This window comes from Sciurus vulgaris (assembly GCF_902686455.1).
Source record: "Sciurus vulgaris genome assembly, chromosome: 1".
Classification (NCBI taxonomy): domain Eukaryota; kingdom Metazoa; phylum Chordata; class Mammalia; order Rodentia; family Sciuridae; genus Sciurus; species Sciurus vulgaris.
The window spans coordinates 103,652,258-103,676,577 of record NC_136461.1 but is presented as its reverse complement, the minus strand read 5'-3'; the positions used below and the strand labels follow the sequence as shown (position 1 = coordinate 103,676,577).

Sequence of the window (24,320 nt, the reverse complement as noted above, 5' to 3'; positions counted from 1 at the left end):
GGAACATACCTGTGCAGCCTCTTTCTTTTCTTATCCTGCTAACCGCTAAATTCCATTGTTCTCTCTTCCTCTCTCCCTTTACTTCATTTCTATTTTTCTCCTCCTTCCTTATCTTATACTATCACCTGCTACATCTCTTCTGCATTCTCTCTGTTCACTCTTTTGAAATTACAAACTCTTTTTTACCTTCCTAACACATTCTTTTAATTAACTGTATTTTACCATTTTTTAGAACTAATTGATTTATGTAACTCCTGCTCCCATCATTAATGCTGATGCAATTATTACTGCTGTGGATGACAAAGTTGACGACTGCTGTTTGCTTTAAAGCCAGATCTAGTTCATGGTTATTGTTTTTACTATTGACAAGTGCTGACCACACATTTCCATATTTTGTGGTAATGTTGTTATGTCATAATAAAAACTGGGTATTTATTTTAATGATCCCCAGGGAATGTAGAGGTCTCAGAGAGGGAGTCCTTCACAGGGACAGGCTCCTCAGCCCAGGCAGTAGGTCAAGACCCTTGGGAACATCACAGAGGAGGGCTTCCCAGTCCAGGTATTTATTTATTTATTAAAATAAATATTAAACTATTATTTTAGTAGTTTCCACTAGTTGTTGATGTTGTTTATTTAGCTTTATTCGGTGAGATGCTGGGAATCTATAGAGACACTCCAAGTTTGCAGGGTAGAAACTCTGCTACTGAAATTAACTCAGAGTCGGTCACAGTCGCAGAGAGAGCTGGTGGGTGAGTCAGGCCGCCTGCAGGACCCAGGAGTCAAAAAGAGGAGGTATTGAGAGACTAAGGACCAACTCAGAACTACTGGGTGAGTCTCTCCCACTGGTCGGGTTCCCTGGATGGGGCAGTAGTCCCGAAATGCAGGGAACTTCCTGGAGTAGAGAGGCCCAGTGAGACTCCCCTGCTGGAGCCAAGAACCCAGTCAACCGGGAGCATTGCAGAGGAGGGCCGTACAGCGAGAGGCTTCGACACAGAGTGAGGGTCCCCAGGGAATGTAGAGGACTTAGAGAGGGAGTCCTTCACAGGGACAGGCTCCTCAGCCCAGGCAGTAGGTCAAGACCCTTGGGATCATCACAGAGGAGGGCTTCCCAGTCCAGGTGGTAGTTCTGGACCGAAGGGAACTGCTCAGAGGAGAGCTGCCCAGCGAAACCCAATGGGCTAGGCTTTCCCAGCAGGACAGTAGAACCAGAGACACAGGCCCAATTCAGACGTGCCCCGGTCTGCAGTTTAGTCCCCCTTTGGTTGATCATCAGTCAACAAGTGGAGGCGCCTTTGCCCACTGACAGGGAATATACCCCACCTGAAGGCCACCACCCCTAGAGGGGCAGCTTCCTAGTGGAGCACCGCATTATCAAGTTCCTCCAAGACTTCAGGCTACTGAAGGCTAAAAGGTGAGTTATTGGAAATCTACAGACATAATATTAGTCAATAGAGGAAATCTGCAATATCCCAGAGTTTCACTACTAGAGGGGTAGATATCTGAGCAATATGAGAAAACAAGGGAGGAAAATGTCCCAAACAAACCTAGACAGTACAGCAATAAAATCCAATGATAGCATGACAGAAGAAATGTCAGAAAGGGAGTTCAGAATGTACACAATTAAAACAATCAGGGAAGCAAAGGAGGAGATGAAAGAGCAAATGCAGGCATTGAAGGATGAGCTGAAAGAGCAAATGCAGGCATTGAATGATCACACCAATTGACAGTTAAAAGAGCAAATATAGGAAGCAAAAGATCATTTCAAAAAAGAATTAGAGATACTGAAAAAAAAAAAAAACAGAAAATCCTTAAAATGAAGGAAACAATAAATCAAATTAAAAACTCCATAGCATAACCAATAGGATAGAACACCTGGAAGACAGAATGTCAGATATTGAAGAGAAAATATTTAATCTTGAAAACAAAGTTGCCCAAATAGAGAAGATGGTAAGAAATCATGAACAGAATCTACAAGAATTATGGGATATCATGAAAAGGCCAAAATTAAGAATTATTGGGATTGAGGAAGGCAAAGAGAAACAAACCAAAGGAATGAACAACCTATTCAATGAAATGATATCAGAAAATTTCCCAAATCTGAAGAATGAAATGGAAAATCAAATACAAGAGGCTTATAGGACACCAAATGTACAAAGTACAACAGACCTACACCAAGGCACATTATAATGAAAATACCTAACATACAAAATGAAGACAGAATTTTAAAGGCTGCTAGAGAAAAGAATCAAATCAGATTCAAGGGAAATCAATACGGATATCAGCAGATTTTTCTTTTCTTCTTTTTTTTTTAATGTCTTTGTTGAATTTTTTTTATTAAAAATCATATATTAAACATAGGGCAATGTTGCTTGATTCATTGATTTTTTTCCCTTCCCCCCACCCCTCCCACCCCTCTTTTCCCTCTATACAGTCCTTCCTTCTTCCATTCTTACACCCTCCTTATCCCTAACCCTAAACCTAACCCTAACACTAATGCTAACCCCTCCTACCCCCCATTATATGTCATCATCCGCTTATCAGTGAGATCATTCGTCCTTTAGTTTTTTGAGATTGGCTTATCTCACTTAGCATGATATTCTCCAATTTCATCCATTTGCCTGAAAATGCCATAATTTTATCATTCTTCATGGCGGAGTAATATTCCATGGCATATATATGCCACAGTTTCTTTATCCATTCATCAACTAAAGGGCATCTAGGTTGGTTCCACAATCTGGCTATTGTGAATTGAGCAGCTATGAACATTGATGTGGCTGTATCTCTGTAGTACGCTGATTTTAAGTCCTTTGGGTATAGGCCAAGGAGTGGGATAGCTGGGTCAAATGGTGGTTCCATTCCAAGTTTTCTGAGGAATCTCCATACAGCTTTCCAGAGTGGCTGCACTAATTTGCAACCCCACCAGCAATGTATGAGTGTACCTTTTTCCCCACATCCTCGCCAACATCTATTGTTGCTTGTATTCTTGATAATCGCCATTCTAATTGGGGTGAGATGGAATCTTAGGGTAGTTTTGATTTGCATTTCTCTTATTACTAGAGATGTTGAACATTTTTTCATATATCTGTTGATTGCTTGTACATCTTCTTCTGTGAAGTGTCTGTTCATTTCCTTAGCCCATTTGTTGATTGGATTATTTGTATTCTTGGTGTAGAGTTTTTTGAGTTCTTTATAGATTCTGGAAATTAGAGCTCTATCTGAAGTATGAGTGGCAAAGATATTCTCCCACTCTGTAGGCTCTCTCTTCACATTACTGATAGTTTCCTTTGCTGAGAGAAAGCTATTTTGTTTGAATCTATCCCAGTTGTTGATTCTAGCTTTTATTTCTTGTGCTATGGGAGTCCTGTTAAGGAAGTCTGATCCTAAGCCAACAAGTTGAAGGTTTGGACCTACTTTTTCTTCTATAAGATTCAGGGTCTCTGGTCTGATTCCAAGGTCCTTATCCATTGTGAGTTGAGTTTTGTGCAGGGTGAGGGATAGGTGTTTAATTTCATTCTGTTGCATATGGATTTCCAGTTTTCCCAGCATCATTTGTTGAAGAGGCTATCTTTTCTCCATTGCATATTTTTGGCACCTTTGTGTAGTATGAGAAAATTGTATTTATTTGGGTTTGTGTCCGTGTCCTCTATTCTCAGCAGATTTTTCATTCCAGAACCTAAAAGCTAGAGGGGCCTAGAACAACATTTATCAAGCCCTGAAAGAAAACAGATGCCAACCAAGAATCTTATACCCAACAAAACTTACCTTCCGATTTGATGATGAAATAAAATCCTTCCATGATAAACAAAAGCTAAAAGAATTTAGTGAAAGAAAGCTGACATTACAGAACATTCTCAGCAAAATATTGCATGAGGAAGAGATGATAAACAAATGCAAATGCTGATGCAAATCAGCAATGGGAGGAACTACCCCAAAGGACCAGCCAAATAAAGGAGAAACCAAGTCACATCAAAAAAAAAATGAGCCAAATAACCGAGAATACAAATCATATCTCAATAATAACCCTGAATTTCAATTGCCTGAACTCATCAATCAAAAGACATAGACTGGCAGATTAGATTAAAAAGAAAGATCCAACAATTTGCTGCCTGCAAGAGACTCATCTGATAGAAAGATATTCCAGCAGACTAAAGGTGAAAGGATGGGGAAAAACATACCATGCACATGGACACAGCAAAAAAGCCAGAGTATCCATCCTCACATCAAATAAAGTGGACTTCAAGCCAAAGTTACTCAGAAAGGATAAAGAAGGACACATCATACTGCTTAAGGGAAGCATAAATCAGCAAGACATAACAATCATAAATACCTATGCCCCAAATAGTGGCTCATCCATGTACATCAAACAAATCCTTCTCAATTCCAGAAATCAAATAGACCACAACACGATAATACTATGTGATTTTAACACACCTCTCTCACCAGTGGACAGATCCTCCAAACAAAAACTGAACAAAGAAACCATAGAACGCAATAACACAATCAATAATTTAGACTTAACGGACATTTTAGAATATACCATCCAACAAAGAACGAATATACTTTCTTCTCAGCAGTACATGAATCCTTCTCTAAAATAGGCCATATTCTATGCCACAAAGCTAATGTTAGCAAGTACAAGAAGATAGAGATACTACCTTGTATCAGATCATAATGGATTGAAATTAGAAATAAATGACAGAGTAAAAAACCAGAAACTACTCCAACACCAAAAGATTAAATAATGCGCTATTGTATGATGAATGGATAATAGAAGACATCAGGAAAGAAATTTAAAAATTCTTAGAGGTAAATGAGAACAAAGAAACATCATATCAAAATCTCTGGGACACTATGAAAGCAGTACTTAGAGGAAAATTTATTTCATGGACTGCATTCAGTAAAAGAAGAAAAAAAATCAACAAATAAACGACTTAACACTTCAGCTCAAAGCCCTAGAAAAAGAAGAGCAGACCAACACCAAAAGTATTAGAAGACAGGAAATTGTTAAAATCAGAGCTGAAATCAATGAAATTGAAACAAAAGAAACAATCGAAAAACTGACAAAATAAATAGTTAGTTCTTTGAAAAAATAAACAAAATTGATAAACCCTTAGCATTACTAACAAAGAGAAGGAGAGAGAAAACCCAAATTACTAAAATTCGGAATGAACAAGGAAATATCACAACAGACACAATTGAAATACAAACATAATTAGAAGCTATTTTGAAAATCTATACTCCAACAAAATAGAAAATCTCAAAGACACCAACAGGTTAATAGAGATATATGAATTACCTAACTGAACCAGGAGGACATACACAATTTAAACAGATCAATTTCAATGAAATAGAAGAAGTCATCAAAAACCTACCAACAAGGAAAAGTCCAGGACAAGATGGGTTCTCAGCCGAGTTGTACAAAACCTTTAAAGAAGAGCTCATTCCAATACTTCTCAAAGTATTTCATTAAATAGAAGAGGAGGTAACCCTCCCAAACTCATTCTATGAAACTAATATCACCCTGATACCTAAACCAGACAGAGACACATCGAGGAAAGAAAATTTCAGACCAATATCCTTAATGAACATTGGTGCAAAAATTCTCAACAAAATTCTAGCAAATTGCATACAAAAATATATTAAAAAGACAGCTTACCATGATCAAGTGGATTTTATCCCAGGGATGCAAGGTTGGTTCAACATTCAAAAATCAATAAATGTCATTCACCATATCAACAGACTTAAAGTCAAGAATCACATGATTATTGCCATAGATGCAGAAAAAGCATTTGATAAAATACAGCATCCCTTCATGCTCAAAGCACTAGAAAAAAATACGGATAGTGGGAACATTCCTTAACATTGTAAAGGCCATTTATGCTAAGCCCATGGCCAATATCATTCTAGATGGTGAAAGCATTTCCCTAAAAACTGGAACAAGGCAGGGATGCCCTCTTTCACCACTTCTATTCAACATCGACTTTGAAACTCTAGCCAGAGCAATTAGACAGACCAAAGAAATTAAAGGAATATGAATAGGAAAAGAAGAACTCAAACTATCCCTATTTGCTGATGACATAATTATATATTTAAAGAGACCAGGAAATTCCACCAAAAACTTTTAGAACTCATAAACGAATTCAGTAAAGTAGCAGAACATAAATTCAATGCTCGTAAATCTAGTGCATCTTTATTCATAAGTGATGAATCCTCTGAAAGAGAAATTAGGAAAACGACCACATTCACAATAGCATCAAAAAAAAAAAAATACTTGGGAATAAATCTAACAAAAGAGGTGAAAGACCTCTCCAATGAGAACTACAGAACACTAAAGGAAGAAATTAAAGAAAACCTTAGAAGATGGAAAGATCTCCCATGTTCTTGGATAAGCAGAATTAATATTGTCAAAATGGTCATACTACCAAAGGTGCTATACAGATTCAATGCAATTCCAATTAAAATCCCAATGATGGACCTCACACAAATAGAGCAAGCAATCATGAAACTCATCTGGAAGAATAAAAGACCCAGAAGAGCTAAAGCAACCCTTAGCAAGAAGAGTAAAGCAGGGGGTATCGCAATATCAGATCTTCAACTCTACTACAAAGCAATAGTAACAAAAACGGCATGGTATTGGCACCAAAATAGACAGGTAGATCAATGGTACAGAATAGAGGACACGGACACAAACCCAAATAAATACAATTTTCTAATACTAGACAAAGGTGCCAAAAATATGCAATGGAGAAAAGATAGCCTCTTCAACAAATGGTGCTGGGAAAACTGGAAATCCATATGCAACAGAATGAAACTAAACACCTATCTCTCACCCTGCACAAAACTCAACTCAAAATGGATCAAGGACGTCAGAATCAGATCAGAGACCCTGCAACTTACAGAAGAAAAAGTAGGTCCAATTCTTCAACATGTGGGCTTAGGATCAGACTTCCTTAACAGGACTCCCATAGCACAAGAAATAAAAGCAAGAATCAATAACTGGGATAGATTCAAACTAAATAGTTTTCTCTCAGCAAAGGAAACTATCAGCAATGTGAAGAGAGAGCCTACAGAGTGGGAGAATATCTTTGCCACTCATACTTCAGATACAGCACTAATTTCCAGAATATATAAAGAACTCAAAAAACTCTACACCAAGAATACAAATAACCCAATCAACAAATGGGCTAAGGAAATGAACAGACACTTCACCGAAGAAGATGTACAAGCAATCAACAAACATATGAAAAAATGTTCAACATCTCTAGTAATAAGAGAAATGCAAATCAAAACTACACTAAGATTCCATCTCACCCCAATTAGAATGGCGATTATCAAGAACATAAGCAACAATAGGTGTTGGTGAGGATGTGGGGAAAAAGGTACACTCATACATTGCTGGTGGGGTTGCAAACTAGTGCAGCCACTCTGGAAAGCAGTATGGAGATTCCTCAGAAAGCTTGGAATGGAACCACCATTTGACCCAGCTATCCCACTCCTTGGCCTATACCCAAAGGACTTAAAATCAGCATACTACAGAGATACAGCCACATCAATGTCCATAGCTGCTCAATTCACAATAGTCAGATTGTGGAACCAACCTAGATGCCCTTCAATTGATGAATGGATAAAGAAACTGTGGTATATATATACAATGGAATATTACTCAGCCATAAAAAATAATAAAATTATGTTTTTTGCAGTCAAATGGATGAAATTGGAGAATATCATGCTAAGTGAGATAAGCCAACCTCAAAAAAATCAAAGGACGAATGATCTCGCTGATAAGCAGATGATGATACTTAATGTGGGGGGGTGGGGGGGCAAAAATGGAGGAAGGAGGGACTGTATAGAAGGGTAAGAGGGGTGGGAGGGGTAGGGGGAAGAAAAAAAATAACAATGAATCAAAAACTATTACCCTATGTAAATGTATGATTACACAAATGGTATGCCTCTACTTCATGTACAAACAGAAACAAGATGTATCCCATTTGTTTACAATAAAAATGAATAAAAAAAAGAAATTAACTCAACTAAAAGCACAATCTTACTCCACATACCAACTGATGACAATCTCCAGCTTTAATACAAAGAATACATGAGACAAAAATCCAAACAACCAGTAGCAATGGATAGTGTGGGCCCTCAGGTCCTACCTACAGACGTCCACTGCTACAGAAAAAGAAGAGGCTGTAGATACCACACTACAAGGGGTTTTCCATCTAGATCACTTTAGAACACTCTGGCAAGTGAAGACTGTGCCCTAAAAATGTCCACACAGAAAAGCAGAAGAAAAATCCTTCTCAAGAGATGCATAAAACCCAATATGGGAATACAAGAAATATGAAATAACAAAGTAACACAACACATCCTAAAGTTCATAATTTACTAGCAAATGGACCCAAAGACATTAGAGTGGATGAAATATCAGATGAAGAATCATTATAAAAATGATCAATGAATTCCAAGAGAACCCAGAAAAACAACTGAATAAATAATGAAAGTCAGTGAAAAGGATATGAATAAGAAACACTAATAAAGGAGAGAGAAAACCCAAATTACTAAAATTCTGAATGAACAAGGAAATATCACAAAAGACAATTGAAATACAAAACATATTTAGAAGCTATTTTGAAAATCTATACTCCAACAAAATAGAAAATCTTAAAGACATCAACAGGTTTCTAGAGACATATGAATTACCTAAACTGAACCAGGAGGACATACACAATTTAAACAGATCAATTTCAATGAAATAGAAGAAGTCATCAAAAGGGGTGTGGATAGTAGAGTGAAATAGATAATATTACCTCATGTACATATATGACTGCATAACTGATGTGATCCTACAATATATACAATCAGAAAAATGAGAAATTATACTTCATTTATGTGATTTATCAAAATGTATAAATGTCATTCACAACTAGTTAGAACAAGTTTAAAAAATTAATATTAAAAAAGTTCTTAGACTCAAATGAGTATGAATACTAAACTAGCACTAGAGAACTTAAAGAAATACTCCACACAGAAGAAATCAAAAAGAAACTCCAGAGCTCACAAATGAACAAATCTCATTTGATGAGTAGCTAAGCAAATAAGAAATAGGACCAAATTAAACATGATAAGTGAATCAAAATGGTAAGAATTAATAAAACATCTAACTTTTTTAATATTAATTTTTTAACTTGTTCTAACTAGTTGTACATGACATTTATACATTTTGATAAATCATACATAAATGAAGTATAATTTCTCATTTTTCTGATTGTATATATTGTAGGATCACATCAGTTATGCAGTCATATATGTACATGAGGTAATATTATCTATTTCACTCTACTATCCACACCTCTTCCCCTCCCTTAATTCCCCTCTACCTAATATAAAGTAACTGTTCTTCCCTAACACCACCTCCTTATTGTGAATTAGCATCCGCATTTCAGAAAAAACATTTGGTCTTTGGTTTTTTGAGTTTGGCTTATTTCATTTATCATGATATTCTCCAACTCCGTCTACTTACCTGCAAATGCCATAATTCATTCTTCTTTAAAGCTGAGTACATTCCATCATATGTATGTATGTGTTTCTGTGTGTGTGTGTGTGTGTGTATCATATTTTCTTTATCCATTCTTCTATTGAAGGGTGCCTAGGTAGTTCCATAGTTTGGCTATTGTGAGTTGAGCTGCTATAAACTTGATGTGGCTGCATCACTGTAGTATGCTGATGTTAAGTCCTCTGAGTATAAACCAAGAAGTGGGATAGCTGGGTCAAATGGTGGTGCCATTCCAAGTTTTCTGAGGAATCTCCATCCTGCTTTCCGTAGTGGTTGCACCAATTTGCAGTCACACCAGAAATGTATGACTGTACCTTTTTCCCCACATCCTCAGCAATACTTATGGTTGCTTGTATTCTTGATAATTGCCCTTCTGACACCTCTCTAACTTTTAATGTAAATGGTCTAAAGTCTCCAATTAAAAGACATAAGCTGGCAGAATGGATTAAAAAACAAGAACTATATGTTGTTTGTAAGAGATACATCTTACAGGCAAAGACAATCACAGGCTGAAAGTGAAAGGATGGAAACTGACAGACCAAGCAAATCAAGCCCCACCAACAAAAGTAGGAGTAGCTACTCTCATCCAACAAAGCAAACCTCAAACTAAGATTAATCAGAAGAGACAAAGAAGGTCACTTCATACTGGTAAAGGAAAAAAACCAAAAAGAAGCTGTAATAATAAATATTTATGCCCACAACATGGGTACAACTAATTGCATAAAAGAGGCACTACTCAAATGGAAGCCTCAGATACAGATCTCAGTGTAATAACACTGGGTCATTTCAACACACCTCTCTCGTGGTTAGAGGTCATCCAGACATAAACTTTGGACAGTTTGGACCTGAAAAATAATCAAATGTATTTGACACACATCTACAGAATATTTCATCCAACAACAGAGGAATACACTTTCTTTTCAGCAGCTCATGGAAACTTCTCCAAAATAGACCATATTTTAGCCCATAAAGCAACTCTTAACAAATAGAAAAATACTGATATAAATCCTTGCATTTTATCATATAATGATGGAATGAAATCAGAAATCTCAACATGAGAAAACCCTACTGAACTATATATATAAACACACAGAAATTGAACAATATACTTTTGAATGATGACTAGGTGACACACAAAATCAAGGGAGCAATCAAAAAATTCTTAGACTCAAATGAGTATAGGGATACAACATATCAGAACCTCCAGGACGCTATGAACACAGTTCTAAGAGGAAAGTTTAAGATATGAGTGACTACATAAGAAAATCCGAAAGATCCCAAATAAATAACATACTGATACATCTCAAGGTCCTTGAAAAAGTAGAACAAACAAGTTCTAAAATCAGTAGAAGGAAGGAAATAATTAAGATCAGAACCAAAAATCAATGAAATTGGGAATTAAAAAGACAATACAGGGCCGGGGGTGTGGCTCAGGGGTAGCGTGCTCACTAGCATGTATAAGTCATTGGGTTCAATCCTCAGCGCCATATAAAAATAAATAAATAAAATAAAGGTATCCTGTCCATCTACAACTAAAAAAATTTAAAAAAAAATACGAAGGATCAACAAAACAAAGAGATGGTTCTTTGAAAAGATAAAAAACACTGGTAAGCCCTTAGCCAAACTAACCAAAAGAAAAAGATAAAAAACCCAAACCAATAAAATTAGAGATTAAAAAAGGAGAAAACACCACAGACATCACAGAAATCCAGAAGATAATTAGGGACTATTTTGAAAAGCTATACTCCAAAACATTGAAAAACAGAAAAAATGGATACATTTGTAGACAAATAAGATCTGTTAAAACTGAATCGAGAGTACACAGAAAACTTAAACAGACCAGTAACTTGTAATGGAAGAGAAGCAATAATAAAAAGACTTCCAACAAAGACAAGTCCAGGACCAGATGGATTCTCAGCTGAATTCTACCAAACCTTTAAAAAAGAACTAATGCCAATACCTCTCAAATTATTCCATGAAATAGAAAGCGAGGAAACACTTCAAAATTCATTCTGTGAAGCCAGTATCACTCACACTCAACAAAACCATATAAGAGACAGGTGCAGTGGCACACACCTATAATCCCAGTAGCTCAGGAGGCTGAGGCAGGAAGATTGTGAATTTGAAGCCAGCCTCAGCAAAAATGAGGCATTAAGCAACTCAGCTGTCTCTAAACAAAATACAAAATAGAGCTGGGGATGTGGCTGAGGGGTCAAGTGCCCTGAGTTCAATCCCCAATACCAAAAAAAAAACAAAAAAGAAAGAAAGAAAAAAAAAAAAAACAGATAAGGACACAACAAGGAAAGAAAACTACAGACCAATATCCCTGTTGAACTTAGATGTAAAAATACTTAATAATAGCAAATCATGTTAAACAACATATTAAGAAGACTACACCATGACCAATTTGGTTTTATTCCAGAGAAGCAAGGATGGTTTAATATATACAAACCGATAAATGTAATTCATCACATAAATAGAATTAAGGACAAAAATCACTTAGTCAATAGATACAGAGAAAGCCTCTGACAAACTTCAGCACCCATTCATGATAAAAACAATACAGAAACCAGGGACAGAAGGAACTGACCTCAACATCACAAAGGTTATATATGAAAACCCCAAAGTCAACCTCACAGTAAATGGGGAAAAACTGAAAGCATTTCTTTGAAGACTGGGATGTCCACTCTCACCACTCCAATTTAATATAGTGCTAGAAATTCAAGCCAGAGCAATTAGGCAGGAGAAGAAAATAAAAGGGCTAAATACAGGAAAATAAGAAGTCAAATTATCACTTTGTGGATGATATGATCCTATACCTAGATGATCCAAAAAACCTCCACCAAAAGACAGCTAGAGCTAATAAACAAATTTGGCAAAGTAGCAGGTTATGAAAATAACATACAAAAATCAATAGCTTTCTTATATACCAATCTGCTGAAAAAGAAATAAGGAAAACAATCGCATCCACAATTGTTTCAAACCAAAACAAAATACCTAGGAACAAACCAATTAGGGAGGTAAAAGACCTATACAATAAAAACAAGAAAACAATGAAGAAAGAAATTTAAGAAGACACAGCAATATATACATTCATTGCAATCCCCATCAAAATACCAATGACATTTTTCAGAGAACTAGAAAAAACAATCCTAAAATTATTTTGGAAGGATAAAAGACCTATAATAACCAAAGCAATTCTAATCCAAAAAAGCAATGCTGGAAACATCATAATACCTGACTTCAAATTATACTACAGAGCCATAGCAGCAAAAACTTTATGACACTGGCATAAAAACAGACACATAAACCAATGATACAAAATATAAGACACAGAGTCACACCCATACATCTACAGTCATCTAATCCTTGATAAAGGTGCCAAAAACAAATTACTTAACAAATAGTGCTAGCAAAACTGGTTATCCATACATAGAAAGAATGAAACTAGACCCTATCTCTCACCTTGCACAAAAAACAACTCAGAATTAGGTGCAAACCTAGAAATGAGGCTAGAAACTGTGCAACTCCTAGAAGAAAACATAGGGTCAACACTCCAGCACATAGGCATAGGCAACAACTTTTCTCAACAGAACACCTAAAGCTCAGGAAATAATAAATATGATGGAATCAAATTAAAAAGCTTCTGCACATCAAATAATTAGAAATGTGAAGAAAGAACCCACAGAATGGGAAAAAAATCTTTGCTAGCTATTCTGAAAAAGAATATCTAGGATATATAAAAACTCAAAAAATTTGCACCAAGAAAATCATATAACCCAATTAATAAGTGGGCAAATTAATTAAAGACATTTCTCAAAAGAAAAAATATAAATGGCCAACAAATATGTGAAAAAATGTCCAACATCATTAGCAATTAGGGAAATGCAAATCAAAACTACAGTGAGATTTCATCTCTCACACAAGTCAGAATAGAAGTCATCAAGAATACAAATATTAAATATTTACCCTGATGAATTAAAGTCATCATACTATAGTGACACATGCATACCCATGTTTATAGCAGCACAATTCACAACAAACAAACTATGGAACAGACTAGGTGTATGTCAATGTTTAAATGGATAAAGAAAATGTGGTATATATACAAAATGGAGTTTTTTAATCATAAAGAAAAATGAAATTATGTCATTTGCAGGAAAATGGATGGAACTAGAGACTATTATGTTAAGCAAAGTAAGTCAAACTTGGGTCAAGGGACTTTTATTTTCTCTCACATGCAGAAGCTGGAGAGGAAAAAGAAAGGTGGGGGAGGATCTCATGGAAATCAGAGGGAGATCAGTAAAGAAAAGGGAATATTACACTCCATTTAAGTATGATCTATCAAAGTGTATAAATGCATTCTACTGTCATGTACAACTAATTAGAACAAATAAAAAATTAATTAAAAAAAGTGAGAGGGAGAAAGTGCTAAAGCATGATAATAGCCAAATTATAGTGTTATATCATGTACACATACAAATACGTAACAACAAATCCCATCATTATATACAACCCTAATGCACCAATAAAAATGTGAGGAAAGGGTTGAGGATGTAGCTCAGTTGGTAGAGTGCTTGCCTCGCCAACACTAAGGCCCTAGGTTCAATCCCCAGCACAAAAAAAAAAAAAAAAAGTGAAGAAAAAGAATTAATATTGTACTACTTCATAGATAATGCAAAAATGTTGGAACAAAACAGCTCTATTTACTTCCCCATCCCTTGTGCTATGGTTATCATATCTTATAAACTCCATAATAACAAATTTTCTTAAAATTTCAAATATTTTGAAAAAATTTGAAGCAGATATATGTATATATACATATTTGAGTATATGTTTCTAAAAATTAAGAAAAAAAGAAAAATATATAACCTTTAACATTAATGTACATATTTACCATTTCTAGTGCTTTTCACTCCTATTGATCCAAGTGTCTAGCTGTCATTTTTCTTCAATCTGAAGAAATTCCTTTAGCACTTCTTACAGTGCAGATCTTGAGTCATTTCAACTTAACTTAGATATTTTTACTGCATACGGATTTCCCAGTTGGTGGTTTATTTCTTTCAGCATTTCAAAAATGTCATTCATCTGTCATCTGGTTTTCATTATTATGATACAAGGTTAGTGATCATTTGTGTCACTATTCTGCAGTGCGACATTTTTCTCTGATTTAAAGTTTCTCTTTATCTTTGGTTTTAGCACTTCAAGTAAGATACACCTCACCTAGGTATGATTTTCTTGCTATTTATCTTTCTTTGAATTTATTGAGTGCCATGGATATTCAAGTTTATGATTTTTATTAAAAGCTAGAAATTTGTGAGAAACTCCTCAGTTAATTTTCTTTTTCTGTGTTCCTCTAACTGGATAATTTCTATTTATCCAGCTTTAATTTCACTAACACTTTATATGTCTTAATATATTATTAGGACCATACGAAGTTGTTTTGTTTGTTTTACATCTTATTCTTAGTTCTAGATACCTTTAGATCTAGATTCCCTTTATAGTTTGTTTCTTCACTAAGCTTCCCTATCTAGTATTTCATTATAACATTTCTGTCTTTAAACATGTTTATAATAGTTGCATACAGATCTTATCCAACATTTGGATTATCTATGGGTCATTTTTTATTGACTGATCTCTATACTATTGATGAACATCTGTTCTCTTCATTTTGGGGCGACTACAAATAATGCTGCTACATTTCTCCTGAGTCTACCCAGAAATACAAGTATGGAATTATAAAATATATGTATCGGCTACTTTTCTATATAATGTCAACAGTTTGAGATTTCTTAATTTTTAATCACAACATTTACATATTTTAACATATTTAAGAATAATGTAAAAATTTTGTTACCTCCAAAAAGGCACATATTTAATACACTGAAAACCTCTGCTTCCCACTCAAGATTCAAAAACTATTACCAGGTGTGGTGGCACATGCCTATAACTCCAGCTAGTAAGGAGGATGAAGCAGGAGAATAGCAAACTTGAGGCCAGCCTGGGCAATTTAGTGAGACCCTGTCTCAAAATAAAATGAAGAGGGAACTGGGTATATACCTCAGTGGCAGAGTATTTAACTAATATGTGCCAGGCCTTGGGTTCAATACCCAGTACTGCAAAACATAAAAATAAAAATAAATAAAGTATGTATTCAATACTTACTTAACATCAACCATTATATAAAGACTTAGGAATAAAACAACCAAATGTGACCCTGACATCATAAGCTTACTGGGGTTTTAGTTTGTTTCCTACAAAGTTGATGTCTCTCAAATCTCTTACACCATAGGATATTGAGCTTTCTTAAAACGTGGATTCTAGGCTCCTCCCCAAGTTTACCCACTTTTAAATACATGGGTAAGGAAGATGAACACACGCGTAGAAAACACACAAATATATTTTTAAGCTGTTCAGATAATTCTAACTCACCAAGACATAGGTGAGCACTCTATTACAATTATAAGGATTGATCTCAATCCAGACAGATAAAAATATTTGAAAGTAACTGTTACAATATAAATAAATGGCATAATATTTTCTAAATTCTCATGTATTTATTAGTATTTACAAAAAATTAAAATGTCAAATACCTTTATCTCATAAGCATTTAGTTGTTTGCTTTCTGCTGTGCCCTTTTTTTTCAAGGCCTTATTCTGTTAAGAAATAAAAACAAAATATTGTATTTAGTATTAAAGTGACTCAAACTTACATTGCCACTGACTTAAATTTACTAATGGAGATGAAAGTATCACTCTCGAAAACTACAGTGAAAATATTGGTTTGATTTTGAGAATATTCATACACAGTACCTACCTCTTGCTGAAGCTCTTCAATGTGCTTGCTTTTATTTTCAACTTGTTTCCTTAAATTATTACACTGCAGAATTATGAGAAATTAGTTACTTTACTCATTGTACTTAATATTCCAGTCAAAATAAGCCATTTCGGACTAATAAAAATATTACATTCAGGTAACATGAACCTCACTTAAAAATCCACGCTGTTAAATAGTTTCTATTAGAATAAAAAGTATGTTAAAAAATCATAAATTTTGATTACTTCAATATAAATTTGAAATTCTTAACATTTCTTTTTCTTTAGCTGTAGATGGACACAGTACATTTATTTACTTTTATGTGGTGCTGAGGATCGAACTCAGTGCCTCACATGTGCCAGTCAAGCACTCTACCACTGAGCTACAAAACCCCAGCCCAAAATTCTTAACATTTCTTAATCTTCTTAAAGAATACATGAATTCAACTACTTTAAGTAAAATGTGCCTTTTAGTCCCCCTATACAAGAAGGTGAATCATTAAATGAATTGTGAAAAGGTGCATCCAGAGGTAAGAATAACTATAATTTGTTTTCTTCCTTAATCCTTATTTTCCCTTTCTCATTTCTGAGATCATTAAACTTACATTTGGAGAGAAGAATATGATATTCTATCTCTTCCTAACTAAATTATAATTCCTTTCATTAAAATTCTAAATAAACCAATTTTGATATTTCAGTTTGTGGGATTATTTCATCTGGGGACACAGGCAGAACTGGATTACAAGATATTAGCTCGAGAAATACTTAGAATACCACAAATGCATCACAAAGCCAAATATGGTGGTGCACATCTGTAATCTCAACACTTAGGAGTCTAAAGTGGGAAAAATCACTTGAGCTCAAGAGTTCCAGACCAGCCTGGGCAACACAGTGAGAATGCATCTCAAAAAAAAAAAAAAAAAAGGCAAACAAGCAGCACATATTTCTAAGAGGCCCCAAAGCATTACAGATATGTAAGGTGTCCTAATTCCCATTAAATTAAAAGAAATCTCAACAAATGTCAAAATCACTTTTGTTAACACAAAATACTTGGTTAAATATTTTTATTGAAACACTTCCCTGTATTCATATTCAGCTAATATTCTGAAACTGAATAAATAAGTGGCACTATTATTTCTGTTTACAAGTGATTTATTTTATCTAAATTTTTATATGTCCCAAGGCCACTTATGATCTCTTTCAGAAAATTCAAAAGAAAACCAAGAAAGAAAAGCTAAGGAGAAACATTGCACTAATTTTCACATTAGTTTGGAATATGCATACAAACAAGTAAAACTATTTTTTATATAATTTTTCTAATTACATATAAAATTTTATATAATTTTTATTTAAAATGAGAAGTATTTCCATTTTAGACAGTAAAGCCACTTAGATCCTTCTAAGAATATTTCTAAAATAAAAGACAAAAAGGAATGTGATTAAGTTTAAAATAATTAAATGACTATAAAGTGATACTAATAGGTTTCAGGTTAATACCTGAAATATAATGTTCTAAGGATATCTGCTGAACCCACCAAGGTTAAGACATAAGACAAACGTAAGGCCCACTTCTGGTAGGAAATCCAATAAGACAACACTGCATTAAGCCAGGAGCTCAAAGAACTACATATTCAATGAAAGGATAAACAAGAAATAAAACTGCCATATAAAAGTGGACAGAAAGGAAAACTCATTTGTCTTTACCTTGTCCCTGAAAGGGATAAAAGCCTTCACTGAAAATCCATAACCATAAGGTCGACTCATATGGTTTTATATGCCAACTACATGATCCAGAAAAAATGACAGATGGAAAAATGGCTCCTGTGTAGTAATGCTTTCAAGAAAATCTTTTTGGGCTATTTGCATTTTTGGTTTTAAGTTTTCTGAGTTCTTTATAAATTCTGGATATTAGTGCTCTATCTTTACTGTGGTAAAGATTTTCTCCCACTCTGTGGGCTCTCTCTTCACATTATTGTTTCCCTTGCTGAAAAAAAGCTTTTTAGTTTGAATCTATCCCATTTATTGATTCTTTATTTCTTGCACTCTGGGGGTCTTCTTAAGGAAGTCTGGTCCTAAACCGACATGATAGAGATTTTAGCCTACTTTTCCTTTGTTTGGTGCAGGGTCTCTGGTCTAATTCCTAGGTCCTTGATCCATTTTGAGTTGAGTTTTGTGCAGGGTGAGAGATAGAGGTTTAATTTCATTTTGCTGCATATGGATTTCCAGTTTTTCCAGCACCATTTGTTGAAGAGGCTATCTTTTCTCCATTGTATGTTTTTGACACCTTTGTCTAGTATGATTGTACTTATGTGGGTTTGTCTCTGTGTCTTCTATTCTGTACCATTGGTCTATCTGTCTGTTTTGGTGCCAATACCATGCCGTTTTTGTTACTATTGCTCTTAGTATAGTCTAAGGTTTGTAGAGGGAAATGAGGGGAGGGGAGGGGCAAGAGGAAGGAAAGATAGTGGAATGAGACAAACATCATTACCCTATGTACATGTATGACTACATGAATGGAGTGACTATACATCATGTACAACCAGAGAAGTGAAAAGTTGTACTCCATCTATGTACAATGAATCAAAATGTATTCTGCCATCATGTATAACTAAATAGAACAAACAAACAAAAAAAAAGAATGAAAAATTTTTTGGAAGGATTATTAACTTCAACCCAAGTCTCAGAGAACTTTCTTAAACAAAAGCCCAAGGAATAATAAAAACCTCAAAACTAAGGTTCAATATGTAAAAACCAGAAAAAAGAACAAAGATCAGAATCAGACCTGAAAAGATTTTAGATATTAGAATTGTCAGATACTGAATATAAAATCAATATATTTAAAGAAAATAAATGCTTGAAACTATAAATAAGAAGAAATCTTAAAGGAGATTTGGAAAAAAAAACCCAACTATTCAAACTAATTGAAAAAGAACTTCTAATACAAAATTTAGTTGAAATTTAAAACTCAATGGAAAAATCAGTGACTTCTTAGTCTCACCAAATGTTGAACAAATTTAAAGATCATTTTGAAGCATCATGAAGATATTTATTACTTTGCCAGAGACAGTACATGCTGCATATATCTCTTAGTCCTCTGTTCTTTAGGCCATCAAAACCTATTCCCTTATTTGCTACTCAATAAGATGTATTTCTACCAATTTTGTATATCTTAAAATATCAACTAGCAATGCTAAGTAAAAGCTCCATGATTTCCCCTATTTACTTTTAGTTTCAGTTGCATTTTACAATTTAAAGACTGATCAATAAAAACTAAAATATTTTTTAAAAAGCCATTCCCTTGAGAGTTAATATCAATGACTATATTTTTCTCCTGCCAACTTTTCCTAAAAACCATCTTCATAACTAATAACTATGTATTCCAAAAGATGTACATATTTACACTAAAATGATGATGTCAGAGCTATTAAATTTGGGCGTTTTTTAATTTATTTATTTATTTTAGGCAAAACTAACCTTTACTGAATTTTTAGTGGAGATGGTCAGTAAATTAATAATTAAAGCACTCAGGTATTTCAAAATAGAGGAACTGAAATAAGACCAGCTTCAGGGGTCATAGACCTTTTATTTATAATTTTTTAAAAAGATATCTTTCAACTCATCACCACCAATACATCTCTTCTAATTTTCCTTCTTTTTTAAAATTTTTTATTTGTTCTTTTTAGAGTATATTTTGACATATTATATATATGGAATATAATTTCCCATTCTTGTGGATGTACATGATATGGAGTTAGACTATCTGTGTTGGAACATATTCATTCTACTATCTTACCTATTCCTATTCCCCTCCCTCCCCTTTGCCTAATCCAATGAAGTTTTATTCTTCCTTCCCTACCTTATTATTAGCAATTTACACATCAGAGTGGTTGCTCCAATTTGCAGTCCCACTAACAATGTATGAGTATACCTTTTTCCCCACAACCTCATCAACATTTATTGTTGCTTGTATTCTTGGTAATTACCATCCTGACTGGAGTGAGATGGAACCTCAGTATAGTTTTGATTTCCATTTCTCTATTTGCTAGAGATGTTAAATATCTTTTCATATATTTGTTCACCATTTATATTTCTTCTTCTGTGAAGTGCCTGTTCAGTTTCTTTGCCCATTTATTGATTGGGTTATTTGAGGGGATTTTTGGAGTTAAGGTTTTTGAGTTCTTTACATAACCCGGAGATTAATGCTCTGAGGTACAGGTGGCAAAGATTTTCTCCCATTCTGTAGGCTCTCTTTTCATGTTCCTTATGGTTTCCTTTGCTGTAAAGAAGCTTTTTAGTTTGATACCATCTCATTTTTCAATTTTTGATTTTACTTCTTGCACTTTAGGAGTCTTGTTGAGGAATTTGGTTCCTAAGCAGACATGATGGATATTTGGCCTACTTTCTCTTTTAAGAGGCACAGGATCTCTGGTCTAATTCCTACATCCTTGATCCACTCCAAGTTTTGTGCAGGGTGAGAGATAGGGGCTTAATTTCATTTTGCTACATATGGATTTTGAGTTTTCTCAGCACCACTTGTTGAAAGGCTACCTTTTTTCCAATGTATGTTTGTGGCACCATTGTCTAGTATAAGATAAGTGTATTTATGTGAGTTTGTCTCTTTCTCTTCTAGTTTATATCATTGGTCTTCATGTCTGTTTTGGTGCCAATACCATACCGTTTGGGTTACTATAGCTCTGTAGTGTAATTTAAGGTCCAGTATTGTGATGCCTCCTGCTTCACTTTTTTCACTAAGGATTGATTTGGCTATTCTTGGGCCTCTAATTTTTCTAAATGAATTTCATGACTGCTTCTATTTCTATGAAGAATGTCATTGGAATTTTAATAGGAATTGCATTATATCTGCATAGTGCTTTTAGAAGTAGGGACATTTTGACAATATTAATTCTGCCTACAGGAACACAGAAGAAAAATATACACAAAAACATTGTTTTAAATGCATTCTACTGTCATGTATAAGTAATTAGAATTAAAAATACATAAAAATTTTTTAAAACCATGGGAGATCTTTCCATCTTCTAAGGTCATCTTCAATTTCTTTCTTTAGGGTTCTATAGTTTTCATTGTAAAGGTCTTTCATCTCTTTTGTTAAATTGATTCCAAAGTTTTGGGGGGGGTTTGAGGCTATTGTAAAAGAGATTGTTTTCCTGATTTCTCTTTCAGCTGATTCTTCATTGGTGTATAGGAATGCAACTGATTTATGGGTGTTAATTTTGTATCCTGCTACTTTGCTGAATTTATGAGTTCTAGCAGCTTTCTGAGGGTTTTTTTTTTGGGGGGGGGAGGTCTTCTAAATAAATGTTATCAGCAAATAGGGATAATGAGTTCTTTTCCAATTCTTATCCCTTTCTTTGTGTAGTTGCTCTGGCAAGGGTTTCAAGAACTATGTTGAATAGGAGTGGTAAAAGAGGGCATCCCTGTCTTGTTCCAGTTGTTAGAGGGAATGCTTTCAATTTTTCTCTTTAGAAAGATGTTGGCCTTAGGTTTAGCTTATACAGCTTTTACAATGTTGATGTGTTTCTACTACCCCTAGTTTTTCTAGTATTTTGAGCATGAATGGATGCTGAATTTTGCCAAATGCTTTTCTGCACCTATTGAGATAATCATGTGATTCTTGTATTTAAGTCTATTGATGTGATGAATTATGTTTATTGATTCCCATATGTTTAATCAGTCTTGCATCTCTGGAATGCACACCACTTGATCATGGTGCACTATCTTTTTAATGTTTTTGCCAGAATTTTATTTAGAATTTTTACACCTATGTTCATTAAGTATATTGGTCTGAAGTTTTCTTTCCTTGATGTGTCCGGTTGTGATATCAGAATGAGTTCATAGAATGAGTTTGGAAGGGATTCTTCCTTTTCTATTTCATGGTATAATTTGAGGAGTATTGGTGTTCTTCTTTAAAGGTCTGGTCTAACTTGGTTGAGAAGCCATCTGGTCCCAGACTTTTCTTTGTTGGTAGGCTTTTGATGACATCTTCAATTTCATTGCTTGAAATTGATCTGTTCAAATTTTCCATGACCTCCTGATTCAATTTGGGTAGGTCATATGTCTCTAGAAATTTGCCTGTGTCTCCATGATTTCCTATTTTATTGGAGTATAGATTTTCAAAGGAGTTTTTGATTATCATCTGTATTTCAGTGGTGTCTGTGGTGATAATTACTTTTTCATCACAAATTTTAGTAATTTGAGTCTTCTCTCCCTTAGCTTAGCTGGTTTAACAATTTTATATTTTTTTCAAAGAACCAACTATTTGTTTTGTCAATTTGTCTCAATTTCATTACTTTCAGCTCTGATTTTAATAATTTCCTGTCTTCTACTGTTTTTGGTGTTGTTCTTTCTCTAGGGCTTTGAAATGTAAAGTAAGGTTATTTATTTGGCGACTTTCTATTCTTTTAAAAAACAAGCCCAATGCAATGAACTCTCCTCTTAGAATTGCCTTCATGTGTCCCAGAGATTTTGATATGTTGTCTCTATACTCATTTACCTCTAAGTATTTTTTTATTTCATCCCTGATTTCTTCAGCTACCCACTGATCATTCAATAGTATATTATTTAGTCTCCAGGTGTTAAGAGTAGCTTCTATTTTTTATTTTATCATTGATTTCTAATTTCATTCCATTATGATCTGATAAAATGCAAGTATTATCTATTTTTTTGTATTTGCTAAGAGTTGCTTTGTGGCATAAGACATGGTCTATTTTAGAGAATGAGCCATGTGCTACTGAGAAGAAAGAGTATTCAGTCACTGATGAATGAAATATTCTACATATGTCTACATTATTAATTGTTTTAGCTTCTTTTGGTTTTTTTGTTTTGTTTTGGGGTGCTCGGGATAGAACCCAGGGCCTTGTGCTTGCAAGGCAAGCACTCTACCAACTGAGCTATCTCCCCAGCCCCCTTCTTTAGTTTTTGTTCGAAGATCTATCGATTGCTGAAAGGCCTGTTAAAGTCACCTGGTATCTGTGTTGTGATCTATTTGATTCTTGAACTTGTGAAGGGTTTGTTTGATATATATAGATGCTCCATTGTTTAGGGCATCAATATTTAAGATTGTTATGTCTTGTTGATGTAATTCCCTTAGGTAGTACGAAATAGCCTTCTTTTTCCCTTCAATTAATTTTTATTTGATGTCCACTTTATCTGATATGAGGATAGAAACCCCTGTTTATGAGATCCATGTGAATGATAAGTTTTTTCCCATCCTTTTACCTTCAGTTTGTTGATGTCTTTGCCTTTGAGGTAAGTCTCTTGGAGACAAGAGCTATTTACTTCGGATATCTTGACTGTCTCATCTTAAGCCAAACCACCACTATTTCCTCTGTCTGTATAAGCTATGGAAAACTAAATTTATTTAAGTTTACACCCCTTTCCAATTTACATTATCTTTAAAAATGGGGCCAGTTAAAATTACATGGCTTTTTATTAAAAAGTTTCTTTCTTTTCAAATGTTCAAAAACACTTAAAATATATTTGATACAATGAAATTCTTGAAATTCTAGAAATTCCTCAAAAGGTTTTAAATTATTCCCATTTATGCTTAAGTAAATTGTGCATAGAAACAAAGCATTTTATTTACCAGAGTCGTCAGGTAGAAGAAAACGGTGTTGATAATTTATTAGAGGTCAGAACTTACAGAAATGAACTACACTTTTCAGAGGATCAGGCATTACAAGGACAATAAGTTGAGGACAAGTCCGTCATGAGGTTCAGAGAGGGGAGAAGTGAATTAGGATGGATAAGCAGGCAGGAAAAACACTTCACAGCAACAGATTTTTCTGTCACTCTCAATTTTAGAAATGGGAGAGATGTCTAAGAATGATTTCTAAAAGCATTTTGCCATTTTAAGTGTCTACAATAAATGTAAGCTGCTTAGGGTATGAAATCTGGGGGAAGGTAAGAGAAAGCTAAAGAGCTGTTTAATGAAA

General features: G+C 34.4%; 1 protein-coding gene across 1 annotated transcript in view; it reads right to left on the bottom strand.

Annotated features, from left to right (window-relative positions):
* SYCP1 (synaptonemal complex protein 1) overlaps positions 1-24,320 on the bottom strand; it is a 172,519-nt gene that overhangs the window by 64,217 nt on the left and 83,982 nt on the right. Inside the window, exons 23-24 of the mRNA XM_079136081.1 lie at positions 16,370-16,432; positions 16,147-16,209 (exon numbers count right to left, since the gene is read on the bottom strand). Of these exons, the coding sequence (XP_078992207.1) occupies positions 16,147-16,209; positions 16,370-16,432 (126 nt within the window). The remainder of the gene's footprint in view (positions 1-16,146; positions 16,210-16,369; positions 16,433-24,320) is intronic.